This window comes from Acomys minous, assembly GCF_964271855.1.
Source record: "Acomys minous genome assembly, chromosome: 13".
Taxonomy (NCBI): Eukaryota; Metazoa; Chordata; class Mammalia; order Rodentia; family Muridae; genus Acomys; species Acomys minous.
The window spans coordinates 88,127,568-88,153,798 of record NC_140495.1 but is presented as its reverse complement, the minus strand read 5'-3'; the positions used below and the strand labels follow the sequence as shown (position 1 = coordinate 88,153,798).

Below are 26,231 nucleotides of genomic sequence, written 5' to 3'. Positions count from 1 at the left end.
TGTGAAGGCATCAGGTCCTGAGCAGGCAAAACGTATGTCCCAGGAACTCAGGACACCCCAGAATGTTACCTGACCCACAGACATATTCAAAGCAGACTCATTATGGGATGGAGCAATGTACCCTGGCCAAGGAAGGGTTCTAAGGACACAGTATTGCCTGTGTGCATACACACAGACAACAAGCCCAATAAAGCTGCTGCCCCAGGTCCAGCATGTATAATGGAGACAGGACCCTGAAAGCACACATGGAATGCTTAGCATGGAATGCTAGGGTTGGGAGTTACATTATGGGCACTCATTACACTCCAGGTCTCAACTTCAAATACATTTGGAAGCCAGGCAAGGCACTGAGAGGATGTGACAGTGTGGAAGAGCAGGTTATCAGCCCCAGTCAGCAGAGAACAGGGACAGTACCTCATGCGGCTCCATCAGTTCCAGGGCAGGGAGAATGTTCTTGATAGCCTCATTGGCTGGGACCAGAGTCTTCATTGGCACTTTCTTGACCTCATCACAGAAGCCAGCCAGAACACAAATATCCTTGGGTTGCTGAAGAAAATACAGCCACTGTCAGAAAGCCTGTGCTTGCTGCCCTCACACCCCCTCGTCAGACACCTGGTCAGGGTGCTAAGGTCCTAGCATAAAGCTGACTCCTCCCACTCAGACTGGCTGAGTTCTCAGATTCAATCCACAGGGCTTCAATTAAAGAACAGTGTGTGTACACCACTTCCACCTGACCTGTAGACACTCTCTGCTGTCAGGACCACCATAAGATAGATAGTTTTCTAGCACTTTTTGTACCCCCAAGGATGGCCAGGATACATATGTCTCTCAGCTCACTGTTAAAGGTAAGCTCTCTGGATGGGAACTATAAAGCCCATGATCTCACAGAAGGCCCACTGTTTCAGAATTAAAACATGCCCCCCACACTTACACTTGAGTGACAGCACCGTTTAAAATGGTACGGTAATGGCAGCTTTTCCTAAAAGCCCTATTTGATGTTCACAACTATATATAGTACACGGAATAACCTAGGACCCAAAGTGATGAGGCATTTCCAGTCACAAGGGCACCACACCACAGGGCACTGAGTGTGAATATTCTGGCCTTCACACTCTGAAAGCCAAGAGCAAGCCCCATCCACAGAACCTGTGCAGTCAGGCCTCAGCTCTGAGCCCAGCATGGGAGCAAGGATGCTAAGAATGAGACCATGGTCCACCTGAAGAACTGAGGCTGGAAAACTAAGGTCTAAAACTTCCTGTCTTTAACACATCTTAAGATTAGGAAATAGGTTCAAGGTCAGCCTGGTCTACAAAGCGAGTCCAGGACAGCCAAGGCTACATAGAGAAATCCTGTCTTGAGGAGGGGGGGACGATTAGGAAATAGGGATGGAGAGATGGCTCAGAGGTTAAGAGTAGTGGCTACTCTTCCAAAGTTCCTGAGTTCAATTCCCAGCAACCACATGGTGGCTCATAACTATCTACACTTAGATCTGGTGGTGCCCTCTTCTGACATGCAGGCAGAACACTGCATATATAATAAAATAAATCTATGTATTAAAAGAAAAAAAAAGGTTAGGAAATGAGGTGAAAATGAGACTGAAGGCACAAAAGCTTTTTTTAAGGGAGGACTGTCAAGATTCAGGGGGGCTGTCTCTCTGAGGCAGCATAGATAAAACTTCAGCTGTTTAGATCTAAGTCCTTTCCTGAGATTTTAAAATACCCACCAGCATATACACCTCAAGTCCAAGAGCCTGAAAGCACTGTTCAGAACAGACCCAAAAGGGCAATGGTGCAGCCAGTGTGGACTAAATGTGGATTCCCACAGCATGTCATCCAGTGAGGCTAAAGCCACAACTGAGAGACCACGTCCAGGTGTCTCCATCCAGTAGGCCAGGCCACTGTCTGCATCTACTTTCCTCATGCAGAAGCATGTCTAGGGTTAGGAAACAGCGCTATGTCATGCAATGCCACCCACTGTGAAAGACACAAGCTGTTCCCTCAAGGCCTGTGCCTTCACTGAAGGAAGCAAAGGCCCCAGCATCATCACCCTGGTGTCAGGCATGTGTGCTGTGTGATGATGGCCTGAGCACAGGCTCATCTTCTTCTGGCCCTCCAAAAGGGAAGTTGCGCTCCCAGGACCTATAGTGCCCAATCTCAGGGAAAGGATGCCTAGTGTGGGAGACCCTTCATAGAGCCTGTCAGAGAGCGCTCACCATGCCAGACCAAAAACAAAAACCAAAGCAAAACAAAAAAGCAGAGAGGAGCCAATGACTAGAAGCAGCAGACCACTACCACAAGCAAATTCTCTTCACATACCTGATCCTGCTGTTGAACAAAAAAACAGGAAATCGGGAGGTGAAAGTAAGAGAAAGGAAAGGACACAACAGTTAAGAAAAATTAAAACAACAATCAAGCAGTTAACCAGGCATAGGGATATCATAGTCTAAGAGCAACACCCTGGCAGGAAGGCATGGCTAGGGACGGGGAAGGGGCAGGCTAGGAAGCTAGGGCAGCCCCTCAAAGGACCAGCCATGCTCCACTGCTGGTGAAAACTGACCTTGGGAGGGGTCTCTGTCCCTGGAGCTAATCATACTGGCTGTTCTAAGGGCTACATATAAGCACACTCTATTACCTCAGGCCAAATGCCAGCCTGGAAGGTGCATGTAGGGGTTTTAGTTAGGATAGCTGAAACTGGAATTCCTAAGTGACAAACAGGGATGGATGCATGTACATGGCTATAAGGACGCTATCATTCCAAAGGCAGTCTACCTCACCCGCAAAGGTCATAGAAATGGTCATATAATGTTCTATCCACATTTTGACTTAATATGTACCCACATACAAGGGCATGGTGGTTGGTGTACACCTTTAACCCCAGCATTTGGGAAGTAAAGGTAGGCAGATCTCAGGCCAGCAAGAGCTACAAAATGAGACCAATATTTTTTGGGGAAAAGGAAAACAAAATTATACTTCCCTCTTTTTAAAAAAGGCTAATATTTTTAGGGAAAAAAGCAAATTAAACTAAGATGGCATATAAAATTATTTTACTGGTACGTCTTCAAACACAAATGATACAGAAAAAAGCTTTCAAAACAACTTCCCCCACACTATAATGAAAATGACTCTTAAGTTACCCAGAAGGAACACTTCACCAGGCCACTTCACAGCAAAGGGTATCTTTACCATGGAGGTCTTTATAGGCTGCCTTTAGATGTTTTTACTGTTCAGGCCTTGAGCAATGATCCCAAACAAGCCACCCAGCCAGACGGACTGCTTGGGGAGCAGGTAGGCCCAACAGCTGGTGGTAAGTGCACAAAAGCAGGAAAGGGCCTGTGTTCAAGCATGAGCAAGACTTGCAGCAGTGAGAGCGGAGCCAAGTACATCTCACCCACTCGGCTCTGCCAGTTAGATCTGCGGAGTTGGCACCTGTTCCCTGGCATCTTACAAGCCAGCACTGACCGGCAGTCCAGCTGTCTCCCATGCCCCATGTTCCCATCTCTCACAGGCAATGAGCCCCACCCCTGGACATGGGAGCAACTATAGCTGATCCTGATTCTCCAGCCACAGACAGCGCAGCTCTGCCAGGCAGGGTTCCTTCCCTCCTGCCCCAGAACCCAGGCTGCCCTTTGAATTCTCCCACCCTAACTTGGTGGGAGATGCTCCTACAGATCCCAGCATTCAGCCAGACACTAGCAATCTGATGGCCAGCTCACACATGCACAGACTAGCAGACCCAAGCTACCAGGACAGCTTTCATGGCAGGATCACATTAGCTAAAAAAGATTTTGCTGGCAGATGGGCTAGGATCTTGAGTACAGAGTTTGCTTTGGCCCTCAAGTAGAAAAGAAGGATCCTAAAGCATGGAGTGATCAATGCAAACGCTAAGCAGAAGTCCATTGGCACCTACCATGTGCATCAACATCTGGACGGCAATGTCAGAGTACTGGGTAATGTAGTTCTTGCACTGCAGAGACAGAAAGGTTCAACTCATCACAACCCAACCGGCATTTTGACAGTGCCAGTTAGTAACTTGCAGATGGACACAGACAAGCCTATAATCTCAGCAACTGGAGGCTGAGGGTAGCCTGAGTTACACAGAGAGACTTGCTCTTACAAAGGGGGGATGGGAGGGGGGGAAATCCAAGAATAGATTTGTCTCAAGATGACAAACAACAACAAAAAAAACCAGGCTATTGGGCTGGCAAGATGATCCAGTAATAAAGGTGATGCCACCAAGCCTGAAAAATTGAGTTTTGTCCCCGAGGACCCATAGCCAACTCCCACAGGTTGTCCTGAAAACCGTATGTGTGTTGTGGCACACATCTAGTGTTTGTAATACCAAAAAGGAAAAAAGCAGCTTTACCAAAGTGATTTTTCCTCCAGTGCATATTCAACTAACCAAAACATTTCTAGACCCCAGTGGAAGCAGCTGGGGAAAGGGGCACTTGAAGCACCTCCCTCAGCCACTGGGACGGCCACTACTTGCTGCCACCCTAGCCCAGAACAGTATCCAAAGCATAGGAGGCTGGAGGCTCACCATGTCAGCTATGCCCGGCCCCAGGCGATCACACTCCTCCTTGAAGTGCTCCACCAAACCCTTGACAAAGGTGGTGTTGGTCCTCACAGAAGTCTGGATGTCGGTCACCATCTTCACACAGTCCTGGCAGACATCATCATTGGCCTACAAGGAGAACAGCAGCAACCTGGGAGAGTGCAACATCTCACCCTGGCCCACCGCACTGCAGATGATAGGCTGAACAGCTCCCAGAGCCAGGCTTTTAACCCACGGGCCACTCAACCTGGTAACAGTGCTGCATGGCGCCAGCAGTGGGGCATGGCCTAAAGGGACCATGTGGTCCCCTCAGTAGGGGTTGAGCACTTAAAGATTTAAAATCAACTGCTGAGTCAAAGGACAGAACAGAAGTTCTGTTCAGCAGTGTGTGATGCTCCTGCTACGCTCACCCCAACTCCAGCCGCCTTCAGCTAACCTTGGCTTGGGGCTGGCTGTGGGGGCGATCCTGAGGGTACAGCAAGAGAGGGATGTTGGCCATGAAGGGGGCAACCACACTGGCCATGTCCACCTCCGGGATCTTGTTGGACTCAAGCTGTTTCTGGCGGTTTTGCTCAGCCAAGTACTTCTGAAGGGACTGACACAGGTTGAGTGAAGAGCACACTTCCCCAGGGTTGCTCTGCAAATGGAGAAGACACAGCTGAAAGCCCGCCCCACAGAGCAAGAGAAGCCTGTTGTCACCCAGCCAGGTCCTCCCTCATGCCATTAGAAAGAAACACTATACCACTCAGTGTACCCAGGAAAAATAGGGAAGTTACAACCCAGGTGCCTAACCTCCAGAGGCCTCCTAGCCCCCCAAATGTCACTGTTGCTTACTATCAGCTCTTCTTCTTCTTCTTTTTTTTTTTTTTTAACTATCAGCTCTTCTTTAAAGCCACTGAGTAGAGATGAAGGGTCAGAGACTGAGTCATGGCTGCAGTCTGCTCTTAAGCTGCAAGCTAACACAACCCACTGGCTCACAAATTCTCATCTTTTACTCTGACCCATATACATGACCAACTCAAGAACACCTTCAGTTTACACTGAATTCTATCCCATTCAACTTGCTTCCTAGCATGGCCGTTTTAGCAAAAGGACCCCATTACCAACTTCTCAGAGCCCAAGAAGATGTTCCCGTTCCTTCAGGCTCCTATATCCCCACCACCCACCTCCATGAGTATGGCCAGTCCATTCATCCCTCCAAACACAATGTGTGTCTGTCCCCACCACACCTCTTGGTAATGCTGTAGTGTTCTTCCTGGTGTCTTGCAATGGAATAGACAGCTTTGTGTCACATGCCCACCTTCCTCACAAAACCTTGGACCCATCATTGGCACTCTTAGCCCCACTGGCTGGCTTCTTCAGGACCTCTCCTTCCTGAAGGACTTTCAAATTCCACAAAACTAGCTCCTCGCTCACTGCTGGCTTCTAACACCCAGTTTGGGTCTAGTACGCACTTGCTGAATGACAAAGGAGCACCCTAGTAGCTGATCCCGTACTATTATCCTCAGGATTAGTCCTAATTTCCACATTCACAGAGATGTAGCCATGTGCTTGCTCTAGAAATAAAAGCCTGACACTCATTTCTATCAATAGGATGCAGGAGTCCAAGCACCCTAGCCCCAGCAAACCGCAGACAGGAGACCCACTGTGCCACAGCTACTCATGCAAGGAGCTCTAAGAGCTGCAAGAGAAACCCAAAGCCATGAGATCACTTTCGTGCTTTTCAACCCTTTTTCATGAAAGGCTCTCTCCTTTTCAGGCCTCAGTACCTTACAGGGCCGTCCCCCGATCACCTACCATCTCCCCCTTAATCATGTCCAGGATAACAGGCAGGTAAGAGTCAACTGCCTCCTTGCACGAGGAAGACAGGCTGGACTCATGAATCCACTCACAGGTCTTCTCCAGGTAATGAAGGATCTGTTCCTAGAAGGGGACACAACACAAGGTCCTTTATCAGTGACTCCAGCAACAACCGAGAAGGCCTCAGTTTGGATCCTCCGCACCCTTAGACATCAAAGCCAGGGTTGGCAAAGTGTACCTCAAACTCCAGTGCTGAGGAGGTGGGGAATACATATGTGTATGAAAACAGGCAAATGGGGGAAGGGAGACAGCTGGCCAATCTAGCTGAAATGACAAGCCCTTGTGTAGTGAATTAAGCAAAGGGAGATGCAGGCACTTAAACTTGACCTCGGCCTCCATATGCTCACACAGATGAGTAAACCCACACACCACAAATACAGGCACAAAAATGATGGTGTGTAAGCTGGATGAGATGGTACATGCCTACAATTCCAGCACTCAAGACAACTAAGGCAAAAAGACAGCAAGTTCAAGGACAGACTGGGCTACCTAAGCAAGACTCTGCCTTAACAAAACAGCAGGCACTGGAGCCTCTAATCCCATACTTGAGAGGTAGACAGGAATAACTTATTTTGAAGGCAGCCTGATGTACATGGCGTTCTCTGCAGAGTAACACCCTGCCTTGAGGGGGAAAAATAGGAAGAGGAGAATGAGATGGCTCAACAGTTTAAACACCTTCTACTCTTGAAGATGACCTGGGTTCAGGCTCAGCATCCACATGGTAGCTCATCAACACCTACAGCTCCAGTTCCAGGGGATTCACTGCCCTATTTTGATCTCTAAGCACCAGGTACACAGATGGTACAAATATACACAGGCATGCAGAACACTCATACACATAAAAATGAGGCAAGGCAGTGGTGGTGCACACCTTTATGGCAGAAGCAGGTATAGATGTCAGTGAGTTCAAAGCCAGCCTGGTCTACACAGAGAAACCCTGTCTCAGAAAACCAAAGAAGAAAAAAAGTTTTTTTAATGCCTGAGCACGGTGGTGCACTCCTGTAATCCCAGCACTCTGGGAAGCAGAGGTAGGCGGACCTCTGTGAGTTCAAAGCCAGCCTGCTCTACAAAGTGACTCCAGGACAGCCAAGGCTACAGAGAAGCCCTGTCTTGAAAACCCATCCTCAAAAAAAAAAAAAAAAACTTTAAAAATTAAAAATAGGCCGGGCATGGTGGCACACGCCTTTTATCCCAACACTGGGGAGGCAGAGGCAGGTGATCACTGTGAGTTAGAGGCCAGCCTGGTCTACACAGTGAGTCCAGAACAGCCAAGGCTAAACAGAGAAACCCTGTCTTGAGAAAACAGAACAAAAGTTTAAAAATAAAATCATTAAGGACAAAACAAATATGCTGGCAGATTTTAGTACATCCTATAAGGCCTAACATGTCAGCGTTTACCAACCCTTGGCCAACATTATCCCTCTCTGGACCCCCAGAGCCTTGGTGCACAGCCCGCATCCACCCACCTCCACAGTAGCTTACCTGAGTGGAATTGTCTTTCAGCATGTTCCCAATTTCAGTGACAACAGTTTTGCATACGTCGCACGGAAGGGATTTCTAAGAGGAAAGAGCATAACAGAGAAAGTTCTGTAGGTCTGGACACTTCACGCCATGACACCCACTCCCCAGCACCCACAAGGTGCTGTTCTAATCACCACCAAGCTACCCATCCAGAAGATTCCACAGCCCTCACTTGAGGCACATGAAACTCAATACTTAAACCATGACTATAAGCAAATGAGAACCCAGACAAGAAAGTTCTGGCCACAACTGATTAGGCAACATTTAATCAAGTTTTCTTCTCTAGCTGAAAGTGGGCTACCAGCCTGGTGTTCATAACCTGAACCCCACTGAGCGGAACTCATCCCGCCCCACCCATGGGTCCTGGGTTAGATAAGACTGCATGGGAAGTCTGCCTGTCTCCCTCCACCTCTCAGAGCCCCGCATTAACATACTCCACTCATCATCATCAACATGAAGGCGGTCATCCTCCCCAGTGTAGTTACAGCTGGAAATAAAACAGCTGGCATGGCTACAATATAGTCTCAATCAGCGGTTGGCCTAGTTGAGGGACGGGAAGTGAGCAGATGGAGTCTGAGTTTCCTGGGATGAGTGATGAAGTTTTGGCGCATGCCTGTGTGCCTACACCACCACCCACTAGCCCCTCATCTGGGGCGTGGGACGGACCCTGAAGGAAGGCCCACAGGGGAGTATGGGGCCTCCAAGAGACAAGGTATCTATGGGACGGGACTCTGACTCTCCATTTCTGAGGTAAGCTGGGAACTACCAGAGGCAGATCCTGTCTGTCTCCAGTGTCCCTGAGGAGAGCAGGACAAAGGCTCCACAGATACTGGGAGGCTGCAGAGGGCAGCAGAGCTGGCACTCACCGCTGTAGGCTTGCTCCAGACCATCTGCTGACAGTGCTTCAGGGCCCCACAATCCACCGCCGTCTTCAGGTCTGTGCACAGCACTGCTGACCCCCCAGAGCATTTCTTCGGGTCTTGAACAGGGCTGGTCAGAGCTAGAAGGAGAGCCAGTATGAGGGCTCCTTTCCAACAAGCCCAGGACATATGTCCACAGAGCTAAGCCTACCACTTGGCCACGGGGCCATCACTAGCCCAGGACACACAAACTGCATCACAGAATAGCTGGCCAGATAGAGAACCTGTTCTAAGACACAGGACTAACATTTGTCCTGTCTAGTGATTATAAACAGTATCAGGTTTTAAATTCTCAACATCTGATTATAGCAATTCCATATAGGAGGCCGAGGCAGGGCTGGGGAGTCTGACACCAGCCTGGGCTACAGTCACATGCTATCTCAAAATTTAAAACCCAGAGATTTTAATCAGACACAGGAGATGGGATAGCATGAAGACCAAACTCCAGCAGCAGAGGGCACTGAACCAACCTCTAATAAAAACTTGGCCTAAGCCAAACGAGAAAACTCCCAGGCCTCAGTCACAATACTTCACTTGGACACCCAGTGAGTCACACACCTGCATGCCACCAGCTTGTAGCCTGCACACGATGCATGAGCAGGTTCTTTCTACAGATTAAGGGAATGAATGATAAGCTTCCATTACTGCATCCACAAGCTCCACTGAACAGGATCCCTGAACAGCCTGAGCCAGCTAGCTCACCTGCCTCACAGCCTATGCCTTCTCAGATACTAACACATGAATAATGAATCTCTCTGTCCCCACTTCTAGCCTTCCCTGCCACTGCACACACACCCACACCCCAAACTGCAGGTGTGTCTTGTTCCCAAACTCAACTACCCAGAAGCCAAGCCAAGCTGAAAACTAGTGGGGTTGGGGGTGATACAGCAAAGTTCCTTGGACCTAAGCTACAGACAGACAGACAGACAGACAGACAGACACACACACACACACACACACACACACACACACACACACACGAGTTCCAGGCCAGGCTAAGCTACATGAAAATCATGTTCCAAAACAAGGAACACTGCCTGGTACTATGCCCATTAATGGGGTGAAAAAGGTACCAAGATGAGTCTCTGGGTAAAGGGTGGCACAGTGACAGGGACATGGGGATACAGGGGCCGGCAAGGTTAAACACCAGCAGACCAGGAAGGCAGGGACAGCTGACTGCTAACACTGCCTATTTCCCCCACCAGGTTTCTGGGAACATGACTTGCTACCACAAGCCCAAGCTACAGCAGACCCTGTGATTGTTTTGCCCTCTAGGAACTTAATACAGAAACCATGTTCTGTTTTGGCCAGATGACTGAGGTCTGAAAGTAACACTGACACAGAGGCAGGTAGCCAATAGCGTCTTATTTGATTCCCCCAGCACAATATCCAAACACCTGTCCCTAAGAAAATGATCCACCCTGTGGGTGACACCACGGCAGCAGCCAGGGACCTGAGGACACAGGGCAAGCAGATGCTACATTTAACAAAGCCTCAGGTTGCAGAAGTGAAAAAGAGTAAGTCACAGATGGCATAGCACCCCACTGGAAGGCTAAGTAAGAAAACCGAGGTGTGGTGGCACGCCTGCAAATCCGGCACTAGGGAGGCGGAGGGAGGAGAATGGTCTAGCTGAGCCCTGAGACTCTATCTCAAAAGGAAAATAGGGGGAGGGGGCATGGAGACTTGACTCAGTGGGTAAAGGTGCTTGCTGGCAAACATGGCAATCCAAGTTGGATCCCCAGGACCAACGGCAGGTGGGAAAGCAGGGAAAATACCTCAGGCACACATGGTGGCTTCAAACAGGTGAGGGACCTGCCCTGCCTATAGCAGTGGAGTGGGGCTGTCCTGGCTGCTTCTAGACCCCAGAGCACTGAGCAACTTAAAGCAGAGAGCCATCCTTAACACAACAGACACACCAATGGAAGGGTGGGGTTGCCTTGTTAGGCATTAACACCCAACCCTGGGGTATTTATCAATAACCAGTATAATAATTAATTACCCAGATCTGGAGAGATGGCTCGGTGATTGAGACCACACACTGCTCTTGCAGATCTGAAGAGATGTGACTCTTCTGACCTCCACGGGCACCCATAGTCATGTACACATATATACACATTATCAAAAATAAGTATTTTTCAAAAAATTACCCTAAAACATTTCCTGGCCAGTTATTTCCCAAATTACATTCCCAGGCAAAGTTTTGGCCTCCATTCCCACTCTCCCTCGCCCAGTCCTTAAAGCCAGCTTCCTTCTGAGGTGGTTGGTTAGCTAGCTACCTCTAAGAAAGTTCTTAGAATGTTTGCCTGAGCTCCTAGTGGGGTCTGATTCAGCCTGCTGTTACTCATGTCCTTACAGACATGAACAGCACTCGATGCACAAGTTAAACCCGACACTTCAATCAAGGGCCTGGCACAGCACAAAGCCCAGGCTGCTGCAAAGGTTTTCCTCGGGGGGAGGAAGAGGAGGGCACTGTTGCCTGTCTCCCCCACCTCCCTTTAGTCTTCTTAGACAAGGCCTCCATATATAGCACAGGCTGGCCTGAAACTCTAATCCTCCTTCCTCAACCTCTCTGGTGCCAAGATGAGGAGGTATGCCACCATACCTGGCTTTAACAAAGGCCTCTGTGAGTGTACACACACACACACACACACACACACACACACATGCCTGCGCAGGGGAAGGAAGCGGGGAGAGGGAGGGAGGGAAGGCAAAGAGGTCAGTTCCAGGACTACCAAGTGAAACCCTGTCTAAATAACAATGGCCACACATGCCTGTAATCCCAACTGAGGAAGGGCTACTGTAAATTGGGGCTAGCCTGGGCTTCAGAGTGACTACAAAGCCAGCCTAGTATTCACAGACAACCTTGTCTCAAAAACACAAAACCAAAGCTGGCCACGGTAATACACAACTTTAATCCCAGGACTGGGAGACAAAAAAAAAAAAAAAAAAAAAAAAAAAAAAAGGCTAAAAAGCTTGATATAGCTCAATGGCAGAGTGCTTCCCTAGCACATGTATGAACCAGGTTCAGGGAACCTGGCAAATAATGTAATAATAAAAATAACCTAAAATAAAAAGCCAGGCGTAGCAGTACATGCTTTTAATCCCAGAACTCGGGAGGCAGAGGCAGGTGAATCACTGTGAGTTCAGGGCTAGCCTGGTCTACAAAAGGAGTCCAGGACAGCTAAGGCTATACAGAGCACCCGTCTCGAAAAAACAAACAAAAAGAATGGCTGCCAATGCCAGGAGATGCCAGCCAGCAGAGGCAGGCGGATCGCCATGAATCGAGGCCAGCCTGGTCTACAGAATGAGTTCCAGGACAGCCAGGGCCACACAGAGAAACCCTGTCTCAAAAAAACAAAAATTAAAAATTAAAAAGAACGGCTGACAGGAGTCTGGGTTTGGTGATGGTGGCCCCAGATGCTAGACTCGAACCACTCCCAGAGAGCTGGCGAGATGGCTACACAGTGAAAGGTGCTGACTGCCAAGCCTGATGACCCGAGTTTGATCCCCAGGGGCCACACAGTGGAAAGAATGGAGTCACAACTTGTTCACTGTGGAATGTGTGTCCACACACATATACAAATAAATATTTGTTTAAAAACACTCATAGAAGTCAGGTGTAGTGGTTTATACCTGAAAGCCCAGTTATTTGGGAGACTGAGACAGGACTATAGAAGCCAGCTGATACTTAACAAGATCCTATCTCCAAAACAAAATGAATCAGCAAGATGGCACAATGGGTAAGATGTGCTGGCTGCTAGGCCTGGCAACCTGAGTCAGATCCCTGGGACCCAGATGGTAAGAGAGAACCCCAGAAGTTGACCTCTGACTGCCACACTCACTCACACCATGGCATATGTATACCTACTGCCCCCCCACACACACACATACACAAATAAAACAGAAGGCTGGGAGGCAAGAATTGCTCACAGAGCCCAGTGTGGTCCGGGCACTCTTAAGACATCTTAAAAGATTTAAAGCTTCAGACTGAGACTTCTTAAACCCATCACCACCACTGAGCAACGTCTAATTAGACGGGGAGCAGAGGAAACATGACCTGCCACCCAGTCTAGTTCTGCCACTTGCTATCCAAACAGCCTTAAGCAAGCTACTGCTCTTCCAAGCTTGTTTGTGCACCCTTTAAACCAAAGCTTCTGGTGTCTGATGAAGAACCAAGATGATCTAATCACACACAAACCCTTCAACTGCCTGAGCTCAGCACAGCCACCACCCCTCCACTGCTCAGCGACTGTAACTGGCCAGGGCAGCCTTGCACTTAGGTGGTACTCACTTCTAGCCACATGCCCTGGAGACCTTGGCTTCTTAAGTCTGCACACGAGGTGATTACTAGCACCTGTTACAAGGCATCTGCAAGCATTATCTGACACTTGTAAAACGTGTGCCATCATGCCACAGTACAGTTGAGTGCTGCTGTCATCTGCAGCTGGGACAGCAGCAGGATCTCCTGGTGACCCATTCTCCTGATTAGACCTGGACATTTATTTTATCAGACATGGGAGTACAGATATCTATAGCCCAACACGCTGGCCTCAAGTCCCAAGAATCAAGTAAGGGGAGTGATCCCAGGGCACCTCTAGGAACCCAGAAACTCTAGTTTCTCTTGGGGCTAAACATGTTCAGCAAAAGTCAGAAGGAGGGAGGCCCAGCAAGGAGCAAACACTGCAGTTACAATGCACTGTGACACTGGGCGGTAGCTAACAGCTGATTACCCTCGAAGAACACCCTACACCAGGCTCATTGCTTGGAACATAACCTGGAACCTGCTCTTTATTTTGTGCACATGTGTCTTCATGTCACAAGTATGCATGAATGTGTATGTATGGGGTGCAACCTTGAGTGTCATTCAGGAACCACACATCTTAAGGCAGAGTCTCACCAGCACCTGGGGCTCACAACTTATGTCGTTACCGTAAGTGACCAGAAAGCCCCATGATCCACCTGTCTCCACCTCCCCAGTACTAAGATCTGACGCCACTGTTGGTGGCTTGAGGGTTCGAGGGATCAAACTCAGGTCCTCACGCCTGCTAAGCCACCAGCATAGTCCAGCAACCTGTCACATGCAGGAAGTCTCCTCTGGAAGGGCAAGGACTACAGCCTGGGACCAACAGGACTGAACCCCTGCCTGGCTGTACATTAACCCTGACAACTTGCTCATGAAAATCATCTGCAAACATAGGAACCATCTCTTGATCTCTGTAAAGAAGAAATTAGAGAGCACGAGGGCCCCTGGCACCTGGGAAGCTCTGAGGTCTATGTGGCCAAGTGTAAAGTGTAGGCTAAACTATTTTTCCTCGGATCACTTTTAAGATTAGAATAAGCCTTCCAACCAGTTAGGCAGCTGCTATTCAGTTTGGAAGACAACCATTCCCAGCACACTGATGCCCGACTATACTTTGCAATCTCCTCTGCCAACAGGGTCTGTTCATGAGAGGCCATTGCACAGTACATGAAACTTAGATGCAATGGCTAGACCCTCATCGGCTATCTTGGACCATGAAGGAAAAAAGGGCCAGACTCAGGGATACAAAATGTGATGCTGCGAGAGTCTCTGTCTCAGAGGTATTCTAGAGGAGAGCCAAAGCTAGGCCGCCAAGCTTCCGAGAAGGTTCTGTCAGACTTCAGCAGTTCTAATTTTAAATCTCTGGTTTTTGCAGTCAAAGCTAACCCCTACTAATGTGCATGCCTAATCAACAACTTTGTCCACCAGAGTATTTCCAAACAAGACTTCATCATATATAAGGCTTGCCTCCACTGTGGGCAGAGTCACCTGAACAACGCAACCACCCTGCCTAGAACGTGCACCTACCTGCCATTCAATGCACAGCCTCTTAATCATTTTATGTAACCTGCGCTAATACTGTTTGAATTTTAGTTACCAAAAGAGTAAGTGTTCAGCCTCCCTGAGCAACTGCATTCCACAGCTTACTGGATTGGCTGCCTGGGGAATGAAATGCATCACCATGGCAACAGCCAAGTTGCTTAGAAACAGAGGAGAGGCAGGGCTGCCCTCAGTCCCATTTGCAGACACTTCTCAGGGAAATCAATACACAGGAGTGCTAATCTCTCCACTCAGCTGGGCTTCTAGGTGCTTTTACTGGCATGGTGTACTTGTCTCCTTACAGAGTCAAGCTTATAGAACTTGAACTGTGTGTAGCCCATCCTGGCTTTCTGAGACCCCAACTCAAAAGGAAAAGATCCTCAATAACATTGTTCCTTTAAATGGCTGCACATCAGGTGATAAAGTGAACTTCTATATACTTAGATAAGACTGCAATATGCCCTCAAGGATAGCCCAGGCTCCAGCCAGGTGAGAGGCTACAGGCAAGGGCCGGAGGCACTGCAGCATGGTCCTAGAGCCTTGGCATGCTTCTAGAACCTCGGGAGAGCTGGTCATCCATGTCAAAGCTCCACCACTGCCCCAGAAAGTTACAGGTTGGAAAATAGACTCAGTCAGTCAGTCAGTCTGTCCATCCACCCACCAGCATGGACTCCTGAAGACCCCATGCAGCCCTGGTACTGGGGTCACTGGAGATGACTCACCAGGCATACCCTACCAGGGCAAGAAATGCTTGCTGTGATCTGAACCTGACCTGTGTGGTTGCTCACAGTTAAGGTCTCAGATACAAGTGTGGCACGTACAATGTCACGGTGAGCTTCCTTGGTTTGAAAACTAACATTTCAACCCTCCCCTCGTGACCTAAGTTAAGGCAGGCTGCTAGAACGGCTGGCGGCTGGGCTCTCCCACCATGGCTCTGTCATGAGGACTAAGCCAACTTGCCTTGAGGACAAAGAACTTAAGCCCCCTCAGGAAGGGCTGGATATTCTGGCTGCAGGCCCTGCCCAGCAGCTGTTCAAGAGGCAGTCTTAAAAACAGGTCCCAGAGACCCTGCAAAGGGGTAGGAGGAAGGCCGCAAGCTCTTCACAACACTAGCTGCTTTTCCCAGAAGTATCTGACATGTGGCCCAACCGACTGAACACAGAAGCAGCTGTGTGTTAAAATAACACTGGCCAGATGTCTAGAGGTTTGCGGAAGAGGACAGGGCTCAGCGGTAAAGCACTTGTCTAGCGTGCACAGACCCTGGGTTCCATCCCAGAAATACAGACATGCATGCACGCACACACAGAACATGGGAAACAACACTGACACCAACAATCCAGAGAAACAAGAGCTCTCTGGAGTCTGCAGTGACTTCTACATATGAGGGGGTCCTGAGGGGAAGGCCCCTCCTCCTTCCTGGCATTGTTAATCGGCTTTTTTCTCTCATTAGTGTGCACAACAACAGGTTTCATGGTGACACTCTCATGCGTCACTGAAGTTTGCTCAGGGCCCTCCTTGCAAGAACCACTTAAATCAAAGTCTTAGAAGCAGAGAGATTTGCCACTTTCTGCTAGTGTGGGGAAATTCATTTCCCTAAATTACAGCTGGTTCCCTTTTCAGATTTGCCTTGCTTCCTGGGTCCTGCAACCTACAGAAAAATCATCTCCCACAGGCACTGGAGGGGGTGTCCCTCCAGCCTGACCATACACCACTGTGAAAACCAGTATTTCACCTGAGCCTAAAGAGTCACTCTGGGGTTTTGTTGTTGTTGTTGAAGATTTATTTATTTAAAGCCAGGTATGGTGGCGCACAACTTTAATCCCAGCACTCGGGAGGCAGAAGCAGGCAGATCACTGTTGAGTTCCAGGCCTAGCAGCAATCCACCTGCCTCTGCCTCCCCAAGTGCTGTGATTATAGGTATGAGCCACCGAGCCCGGCTCAGAAACAATATCTTTACGTTAGTCAGAACGTATAATCCCAGCTATTCAGGAGGCTGAGGCAAAGAATGATCACATTTTCAAGGCCAGCCTGGTCTACAAAGTGAGTCCAGGACACCCAAGGCTACACAGAGAAACTCTGTCTCAAAAAACCAAAAAACAAAAAAGATTCATTTATTTATTATCTATACAGAGCTCTACCTACATGTGTGCCTAGAGACCAGAAGAGTGCACCAAATCTCATTATAGATGGTTATGAGCCACAATGTGGTTGCTGGGAATTAAACTCAAGACCTGTGGAAGAACAGCCAGTACTTTTAACCTCTGGGCCATTTCTCCAGCCCTTGAACTAACAGCAATCCACCTGCCTCTGCCTCCCCAAGTGCTGTGATTATAGGTATGAGCCACAGGGCCCGGCTCAGAAACAATATCTTTACGTTAGTCAGAACGTATAATCCCAGCTATTCAGGAGGCTGAGGCAAAGAATGATCACACTTTCAAGGCCTGCCAAGGCTACAGGATAAGAGCTCAAAGTCAGCCTACGATACTTATTTAGGCTCTGTCACAAAATACAAGAGCCAGGAATATAGCTCTGTGGTAGGGTGGCTGACTGCTTAGCAGGACTAGCAGAAGGGACAAGTCAGAGAAGCAGATGGACCAGGCAAGGTGGCAAACAGCTGTACTTCCACCAGTAGGAAAGCAGGAGGATTGCCATTGGTCAAGGTCAGCGGTAACTACACAAGGTCCTGCTCAAACAGTCTATCTGTGAGCCTGGGATCAAACCCAAACTCTGGAGATAATGAAATCTGACACTATTTTTTAATTACAGTTCTTAAAGATTATTTTATTTATATGTATGTGTGAGCAGAAGTGCCAGTGGAGGCCAAAAAAGGGTACCCAGTTCCCAGGAAGTGGAGCTATAGCCAGTTGTAAGCTTCCATGGAGACCGACAATTAAGCTGGATCCTCTCCAAAAGCGGCCAGTGCTCTTAAGCACTGAGCCGTCATCTCTCCAGTCCCTAATTGCATTTCTTTATTTATGTGTGCAAGCACACACTCTCACCACAGCATGCATGTGGAAGTCAAGGGACAACCTGAGGGGTCATTTTTCTTCTTCCACCATGTGAGTCCCGGGGACAGAACCTACGTAGGTCAGACTTAGCGGCAAGCACTTTACTTGCTGACCCATCTCACTGTCCCTCTTTGGCACTATCAGCATTCAGTTTCAAGCACACCAACCTCAGTCACCATACCCCACCCATACCGCCGAGCACTGCTGTCTAAGGTGTACACACAGTGAGCAGGTTGGCACTAAAGCACAAAGGAAGATGACGCTGTAAGGGCTTCAAGGCAAGGTGAAAGGCTAGTTCAGACAGAACAGAGGGAATTCGAAGGCCACATCTGAGCAAACTCTAAGGAACAGAGGAGGAAAATGCTACAGGGAAGATTCACAAGGTCATAGGCATTTTTTTTTTAATGATTTAAACTTTCTCTCTGTGCACACATGTGTGTGCCTGCATATAAGCGGAGGTTAGACAAGTTGCCTGTCAGTTCTCTCCTTCAACTACGTGAGTCCTGGGGATCGGGAGGCAAGCTGAGCCACCTCAGCAGCACCCACACCCACACCCACACACTCCACAACCACTTTTAAATAGCTAGAGGACATGACAACTAGACAGGAATACTAAAACAGGAAATGAGACTAAGGGGAATTTGGTAAAAAACTTGCAAAGTCTGCAATCTGGTCAGTAAGTCAGTGTCTTCTCCCAGCCTCACCCTGCCAGCTTACCCTGTAATGACAAAGCAAATTGCAAGCCAGGAAGAGATTCCTCCAGGGAGAAACAAATAGCCTCCCTATTATATAAAAAATAAATTCCTGCTGCTTAAACCAAAAACAAAAATCAAAGCAGTGCACACAAATAGAAACTAGGTGAACGGTTACAGGAACTGGCCATACTGTCTTTGTAACTCTTCTGTAAATCAAAAGTATTGAGTCGGCATGGTGGTGCAGGCCTATAGTCCCAGCACCTGGGGAGGCAGAGGCAGTCAATCTCTACAAGTACAGGATAGCCAAGGCTACACAGAGAAACCCTGTCTCAAAACAAAGCCAAACCCAAACAAACAAGAAAGCATTGGAGAACAGGAGTGAGTGACTCCTGCTGAAGCAGGAAGATTACCAAGAGTTCTAGGCCCACCTGGGGCGACATCATGAGTTACAAGCCACCCAGGGGTGAGTGTGGGATGTTGTTTTACGAATGAAATTAAAAAAAAGAACATAGCGCACAGGGCTGAGGGTTCTGCCTGTATATGATTAGCACCCAGGCCAGGCACAGTCGCTGGAGGAGACTAGCTATCAAAGCCTATTTCTTAACCTGGTCACTGAATCATGGGGGGGGGGGGGGTTACTGTAATTCTCCTCCCACTTTTCTGCATGTCTAAGAAGAGCAAGAAGCAAAAAACAGTCCACATGATACCATTTCTGTTTTTAAGAAGGCAAGAAAAAGGGGCGTCTGTGGGTACAGTTCAGTGTGTGAGGGTCTGAAAAGAGGAAAGAGGGAGAAAGGCCCCCGAGTGAGGCGGGGACACTATAGCCTGGCTAGTCCTTGAACCTGCTTTCTGTAAGTGTCCATGTGGGGAAACCAGGCTTGGAACTTAAACAGACTTACTCCAGGATCCAGATCTAGATCCAAGTGTTTAGATAACCTAAAAGCAGTTAGGATCTACTCATGTACAGGGACTTAAAGGCCCACCTGGTAGTTAAACCTGGCTGCTCAGCTACCTCCTAGTGCCTGGCTAACCTCTCAGTTTTCCTAACTCTGTAATTATGCCCAGCACACACATTTTTAATAAGTCATTTAAATTTGTTGCTAATCTACAGCATCCCTTGAGACAAAAGATGCCAAGAAAACCGCCAAGCCAAGGGCAGAAGAGGTCACTATGCTTGCGCTGGTACTTATCAGTGTGACACAGCAAACAGTACTTCACAGAGCTATTTCATTAACTCCTCGGGCAGTACACAGAGGGAGTTAACAGTGAATGGGGTGTGTGAAGAAATAAGGTAAAGTACCTGGCCCAAGGCCACACCATGTTGGCAATGAGATAACACTCTGCTCCACTGTCTCATGCAACCTGGACTACTGAACTCTACATAGGGCGTGGCTCTGCACACTGGTACATCCCCACTTGGGAGGCAGCGGCAGGGAGACTGCACCATGTCCTAGAACTCTACCTAGACCAAGCTGCCCTCATATTCACAGAGACTCACCTGCCTCTGCCTCCCAAGTGCTTCCATTAAAAGCCTGTGAGACTGTACCCAGCTGCGCTCACATTTTTAAGTTGGAAGTCGCTGGGAATCTAGTCAAGTGCTTGCCTAGCATTCACAAGGACCTGGATTAAATCACCAGTACCACCGTCAAATAATTTAATTCATAAAGCAGTATAACTGTGCACGCCTTTAATCCCAGCACTCAGAGAGGCCGATGTGAGTTCGAGGCCAGCCGGGGCTGCAAAATCCAGGACTGCCAGGACTACAGAGAAACTGTCTCAAAAAAACAAGAGGGGTGGGAGTGAGGGGAGGAAGGCAGCCACTAATACAAGCAACAGGCTTTGGCCTTACCAGGCACTCTCATTAGGTAGTGTCCCCAACCCTACAGAGCAACAACCTGCCCATTTCAGATCCTGCCGATACCCTGAAATCTAGGGTTTAAGAGTCTCTGGCACGAGGTAAAAAGTAAGATGGCTGTCCTTCCAGAAGTCCTGAGTTCAATTCCCAGCAACCACATGGTGGCTCACAACCATCTATATAATGTGATCATTTGGCCTCTTCTGGTGTATATGCAGGAAGAGCACTGTATATATAATAATAAAAATAAATCTTTGGGAGGAAAAGTCTCTGGCACTTGCCAGGAACATGTATGGTCCCTGAATTTGAAGCATTATACAAAACAAGCAAAAAATAAGTTACAGGCTAGGTTTTCCTTCTGTGAGCTAAACAATTCCATCTGACTCAAATCCAACACACTTCAAAACAACCTGTCAAATATAGTTCAAGAACATGACAAGATGGCCTTAGCAGTTTTGCTGCACAAGCCCCAGGGCCTGAGCTCAGATCCCCAGCATCCACATAAACTGGGAGTGTCCACACTCTCACCTAGCACCGTGGGGGCAGACACAGAAGGATGGCTCATCTTCCTGGCTACTAACCTAGCTAGCGACCTGGTCTCAGAGAACAAAGAAAAATATGACACAGTATGCCTGATGGCTTCCTCTGGCATACCCCACACAGACACCCAGAAAGCAAAACTGGCAGAAGGTAGGCACGGTGGCTAGCACCTGAAATTCCAGCACTCCCGTATGTGAAAACAGGAGGACTGCATTCAAGGTTAACCTGTGCTGCACAGTAAGTTTACAGGCCTGCTTGCCCAGGCTACAAGCAGGAACCTGTTTTTTTTGTTTGTTTTGTTTTGTTTTGTTTTTTTAAATCTTAAAGCACTACCTTTTGCTAAACAGGATTTACTTGGCATCAGCAGCAGATGAAACTGGGGATTCCTGTTGCTATTCGTAACTTAAGTGGGCTAGGCCGCAAACTCTTGTCCTAAAACATCTCAGAGAACACAGAGCCTCAGTGTGTATAGACATTAGTCAGCGGTTAGCCAGGACCCAAATGCCAGCAGCAATGGTATCTCAGCCTTGGTGAGAGCATTTGTCTGGACCAGCAGCACCTTGCCGGCTCCCTGTGCTCAGCTCATCAACTCTGACCCACTTGTTCCCACTGGAGCAATCCCCCAACTGCCTGTCCTGGCACTAAGATGCCCTGATGCTGGAGTGAGCACAGCTGTTTTCTGAAAGCAGGCAAGACATGGACTCAAGGGCTGCCACTGCACGGTGAGTGACACCGTGCACTCAACTTAGCACAGGTTTTAGGGGTTTTGGTCGTTTTTAAATATTTCTAATGTGTGTATGTGTACAGGTTAGGTTTTTGGGGGGTATTATATATATGTATGTGTGTGTGTGTGTGTGTGTGTGTGTGTGTGTGTGTTTGTTGTTGTTGTTGTTTTGTTTTTTTTTTGGTTTTTGTTTTTGCAGACAGGGTTTCTCTATGTAGCCTTGGCTGCCCTGGACTCACTTTATAGACCAGGCTGGCCTCGAACTCAGAGATCCACTTGCCTCTGCCTCTGCCTCTGCCTCCCGAGTACTGGGATTAAAGGCATGCGCCAGCACGTCCAGCTTTTTAATATATTTTTTTAATGTGTGCTTGAGCACACATGTGCACCTGTGTTCTGGAGACCACAGGAAAACCTACCAGAATCAGCACTCTCCCTCTACCATGTGGGGCCTGAAACGGATGGAGGTCAGACTGAGGCCAAGCATCTTCACAACCTGTGCTGTGGTAAATCGACAGCCTTGTCAATGGAGCCTATGCAAGGAGTGAGCCTTGAGACAACCTCCTTCCCCGAGTCAACAGCCTATGACTTGAGTCTGGGCACCTGTCCTCATTCCTTCTGAAGAGGTTAAATTGACCTTTAATTCTTTTAGCCAGTAACAAGTGCCTGTACTCCCCGGACTTTTCGAAGATCGGTCAGGACCTGGAACATGCTAAGCGCCCAGAACATCATCAAAACACAAATCAGAGCCTGAACTGCACCCTGAACTACAGTAGTGCCACACTGTACCCACAGGCCCTGAGAACCTCAGAGCGCACACATGGGCTATGGTTATCACAGAGTTCACCAACAACGCAATGGTGGAGAGCAGTCAAGGCAAGTTAGCATTCTTCTTGGCATAATGCTACAGGCCTGAGTTACACCAAGGCCACCAGAGGACCCTCTCACCTACCTAAGTGCTCAGTGAAGACGGGCTGGTCATATGAACCACCTATGCATTAAAAATATTTTTTCCAAAGAAACAGTTAAGGGCTGTAGAGTGACTCAGGAGGAGGGTGCTCTCCTACCATGTGTTATGGTCCTAGTTTAATGCTCCACACTACAGGAAGAAAAAAGAAGTCTGGTTTTGATGAGGTGGGTGAATCAGAACTCAGGAGGGGATCAGGCGTGGTGGCACTCAGGAGGCAGAGGCAGGCAGATCGCTGTGAGTAGGGAGGCCAGCCTGGTCTACAGAAGGAGTTCCAGAGTAGCCAAGGCTCCACTACAGAGAAAACCCTGTCTTGAAAAACAAACAAACAAAATAAACAAAAAAAAATGAACTCAGGAGGGATGACTCAATGCCAACAGGATCAAGAGCATTTCTTCTCATTGATCTTGCAACAAAATCTCAATAGATAGCCTTGAACTTTCCCTGTAGCCCAGGCTGGCCTTAAATTCAAGATCCTCCTACCTCAGCCTTCCAAGTACTGAGATCACAGGTGTCCACTACCCTAAACTGACCAAACCTTTTTCTCTTTTAAGCACATGTAACTTCCCCCACTTCGGAGGTGGAGGCAGGAGGATGATGATGAGTTCAAGGCCATTCTTAGCTGCAAAGCAAGTTCCCTCAAGGCCAGCGTGGGCTACATAAGAGGCTAAGGCTTAGCCAGACCCTGCCTTAGAGGTCTCTCCTATACTAATCTGGGAGCTGGAAATGTTTGCTTCCTTTGGTGGGGTATGACCTGAAAATATAGACCTGAGAGGTGCTCCTCTGTAGGGATTAAAATATCGATTCCCACTGTCTGTACACCATAATGGATGAAACTGAGACTAAGCAAAGCTTCTGAGGAAAGATTCGCCACAGCAAACCAGGCGGCTTCCCCAGACCCAGGATGATGCAGCAGATCCCCTGGCGCTCGCTGCCTTGGTAACCTGCAGTGGTTTTTTTGTTTTTTTTTAAACAACCATCTGTATCGTTTTAGAAGTACAATTTCTCTGCCTGGCTCTCACATTTGATCATGGCTTTGCCAGATCTAACAGGAAAAAAAGTAAGTCACGAAGACCATAAAACTCCCAAACCGGGCGAGGTGGCACACACCTGTAATCCCAGCACTAGGGAGGCCATGGCAAGTGGATCGCTGTGAATTCGAGGCCAGCGTGGTCTACAAAGCAAGTCCAGGTCAGCCAAGGCTAACACAGAGTGAATCTGTCTCAAAAAACGAAAACAACAACAACAACAAAAATCCAAAAACAAAACACCCTCTTTCCAAGACCTACCACCCTCAGTTCATAGAGAAGCCAAGACCCCTCCCTCCAGCAAACACACAGGCGCTTCCTCCAACTCTCAGACCCTTGCAGTCTGGGAAACTGGGACAGAGGCCACCGGCCAATCTGGCCTGCAGGACTGCAGGACGGGGGGCTTCAGGCCAGGCCAGGGACAACAGGACGGCGGGAAGGGTCACCGAGACTCACCTCCCCCACCCATCCCTGGAAGAAGCGCGGCCACTCGCAAGACTTCGGATAGGGTTTGCACACTCGGGACACGTCCCCACCCCCACCCAATCGTCCCCACTAGGGTTTTCAGAGAATCGGGAACAGGTCCCCTCAGGAATGGGCCCCGGCCTGCGCCTGCGCAGAGCGCGGCCTCGCTAAGCGCGTCCCTGAGAAGCGAGCGAGGGCGAGGCCCGTGGGGCCCCGACTTCCCTGTCTTGGGGACCCAGGGGACGCTACAGCGTCCATCTCCACCAGACCGAGGACCCTTCGAAGCTCACCGGTAACCAGAAGGCTGGCGAGGAGGACGAGGGCGTACATGGCGCCGCTGCAATCCGCAGGCTGCAATGCAGACCGTCAGCTGATCAGGAGGATATAAACCTACCCCCAACCCCGACGCAGACGACAGTGCGCAGGCGCGGGCCCCGCCCCAGCTGGGCGCAGCCTGACTCAGCGTCGTGCGGCGCGCCTAGGGGGAGGGAGGGTGCAGAGATGACCTGGTCAATCCCTGGCGCGGCAAGGCAGTAGCGGGGGAGGCAAGATGAGGTGGTAAAGGAAAGCCGTATCTGGTGATTAAATCAAGGTCAGGAGTTATACGGTATCTAACGCGCCTCTTTCCCTTTGCAAAGTGTGGAATCTAGCACCAAATCCTAAACTGTACCTTGACATTATCTTTTAGGTTTTTTTTTTTTCTAACCCCTTTGAAGGACAATATTTGTTTTAGAGACGCGATGTCACTAGGGCCTTGCTGGCTAACATTTCACTGTGTTGCCCAGGCAGACCTAGAACTCACAACCTTCAGCCTCAACCCCTCAGAGAATATTTGTTGGGGTGAGGGGGGTAGGGGGGAGGTGTTGATTTTGTTTGCAGTCTGAGTATTGAACCCAAGGCTTGATACTTGCTAGGCAAGTGTTCTACCTCCGAGCCACATGCACTCCACCACCAGCCCACACCTTATTTTATATTTTGAAATAAGGTCTCACCAAGTCCCCTAAGGCCCTGAACCCCTGATCCTTCTGCCTTGGCTTTTCTTATATGGTGGTGATTAGGGTTTTTTGTTTGTTTGTTTGTTTTGTTTTGTTTTGTTTTTTGAGGAGGGGCCTCCTGTAGCCCAAGGAAGCGTACAGTGGTTGTGTAATTGAAGACTCTGTATCCCAGGCTGACCTCGGACCTCATTATGTAGCCATCAATCACTTCCAACTCCTGACTCTCCTGCACAGGCCACCATATTTGTTTTATTTGGTGCTAGGAACCAAACCCAGGGCTTCAGGCATGCTGGGTAAGAACTCTACCAATTGAGCCCACATTTACTATATAACTTTACAGCTGAGAATCAAGAGCAGACAGGCTACAGGTTTGCCTAAGTCTTTCGGGATTCAAATCCACAAGTGACTTTGTCACATACTGAAGTTGTCAGTCAATCCCAAACTCAGAAAAATGCCACAAACAAAAGAAGCCTTTATTTGTGAGCTTAGGGACTGCAGATTGCAGGATAGACTCAGAAGGGCCTGAATCAGGGGTCAAGAAGGCTGTGAGAATGGAAGTCTGAACATGTAAGTAATAAAAAACAGTAAGAATGTATTTTCACAGCCAGGCAGGGTGGCACATGCCTTTAATTTCAGTACTTGAGAGGCAGAGGCAGGCAGATTGCTGTGAGTTGGAGGCCAGCCTGGTGTACAAAGCAAGTCTAGGACAGCCAAGATAACATAGAGAAACCCTGTCTCAGAAAAACAAGACAAAACACAAAAGAATATTTTTGAGCCAGGCAGTGGTGACACACATCTTTAATCCCAGCACTTCAATGGCAGAGGCAGGTGGATCGCTGTGAATTTGAGGCCAGCTAGATCTACAAAACCAGTCCAGGACAGCCAAAGCTACACAGAGAAACCCTGTCTTGAAAAAACAAAACAAAATAAAAGCAAGTTCCAAGTCAACCAGGGCTATACAGCCCCTGTCTGAAAAACAAACAAACAAACAAACAAACAACAACCAAAGGTGACTAACAAGCTGGTAATGATAGATGATGCCTCTGATCCTAGCACTTGGGAGATGTAAGCAGGAAAATCTACAGTTCTGGTCCAACCTGGGCTACAGGTTTTGGTTTGGTTTGGTTTGGTTTGGTTTGGTTTGGTTTTTCGAGACAGGTTCTCTCTGTGTAGCCTTGGTTGTCCTGGACTTGCTTTGTAGAACAGGCTGGCCTCGAACTCACAGCGATCCGCCTGCCTCTGCCTCCCGAGTGCTGGGATTAAAGG

The 26,231-nt window shown here is 48.6% G+C and overlaps 1 protein-coding gene across 2 annotated transcripts in view; it reads right to left on the bottom strand.

Moving 5' to 3' along the window:
• The window catches only part of PSAP (prosaposin), a 28,328-nt gene extending 3,910 nt beyond the window's left edge, over window positions 1-24,418 (bottom strand). Inside the window, exons 1-8 of one of the 2 annotated variants that reach the window (XM_084751807.1) lie at window positions 24,261-24,418; window positions 8,799-8,932; window positions 7,894-7,968; window positions 6,349-6,474; window positions 4,988-5,188; window positions 4,537-4,680; window positions 3,907-3,963; window positions 415-546 (exon numbers count right to left, since the gene is read on the bottom strand). In XM_084751807.1, the coding sequence (XP_084607933.1) occupies window positions 415-546; window positions 3,907-3,963; window positions 4,537-4,680; window positions 4,988-5,188; window positions 6,349-6,474; window positions 7,894-7,968; window positions 8,799-8,932; window positions 24,261-24,300 (909 nt within the window). In that variant the 5' untranslated portion in view covers window positions 24,301-24,418. The remainder of the gene's footprint in view (window positions 1-414; window positions 547-3,906; window positions 3,964-4,536; window positions 4,681-4,987; window positions 5,189-6,348; window positions 6,475-7,893; window positions 7,969-8,798; window positions 8,933-24,260) is intronic. The other variant, XM_084751808.1, reaches the window with a different exon arrangement.
• Window positions 24,419-26,231: the final 1,813 nt, after the last annotated feature.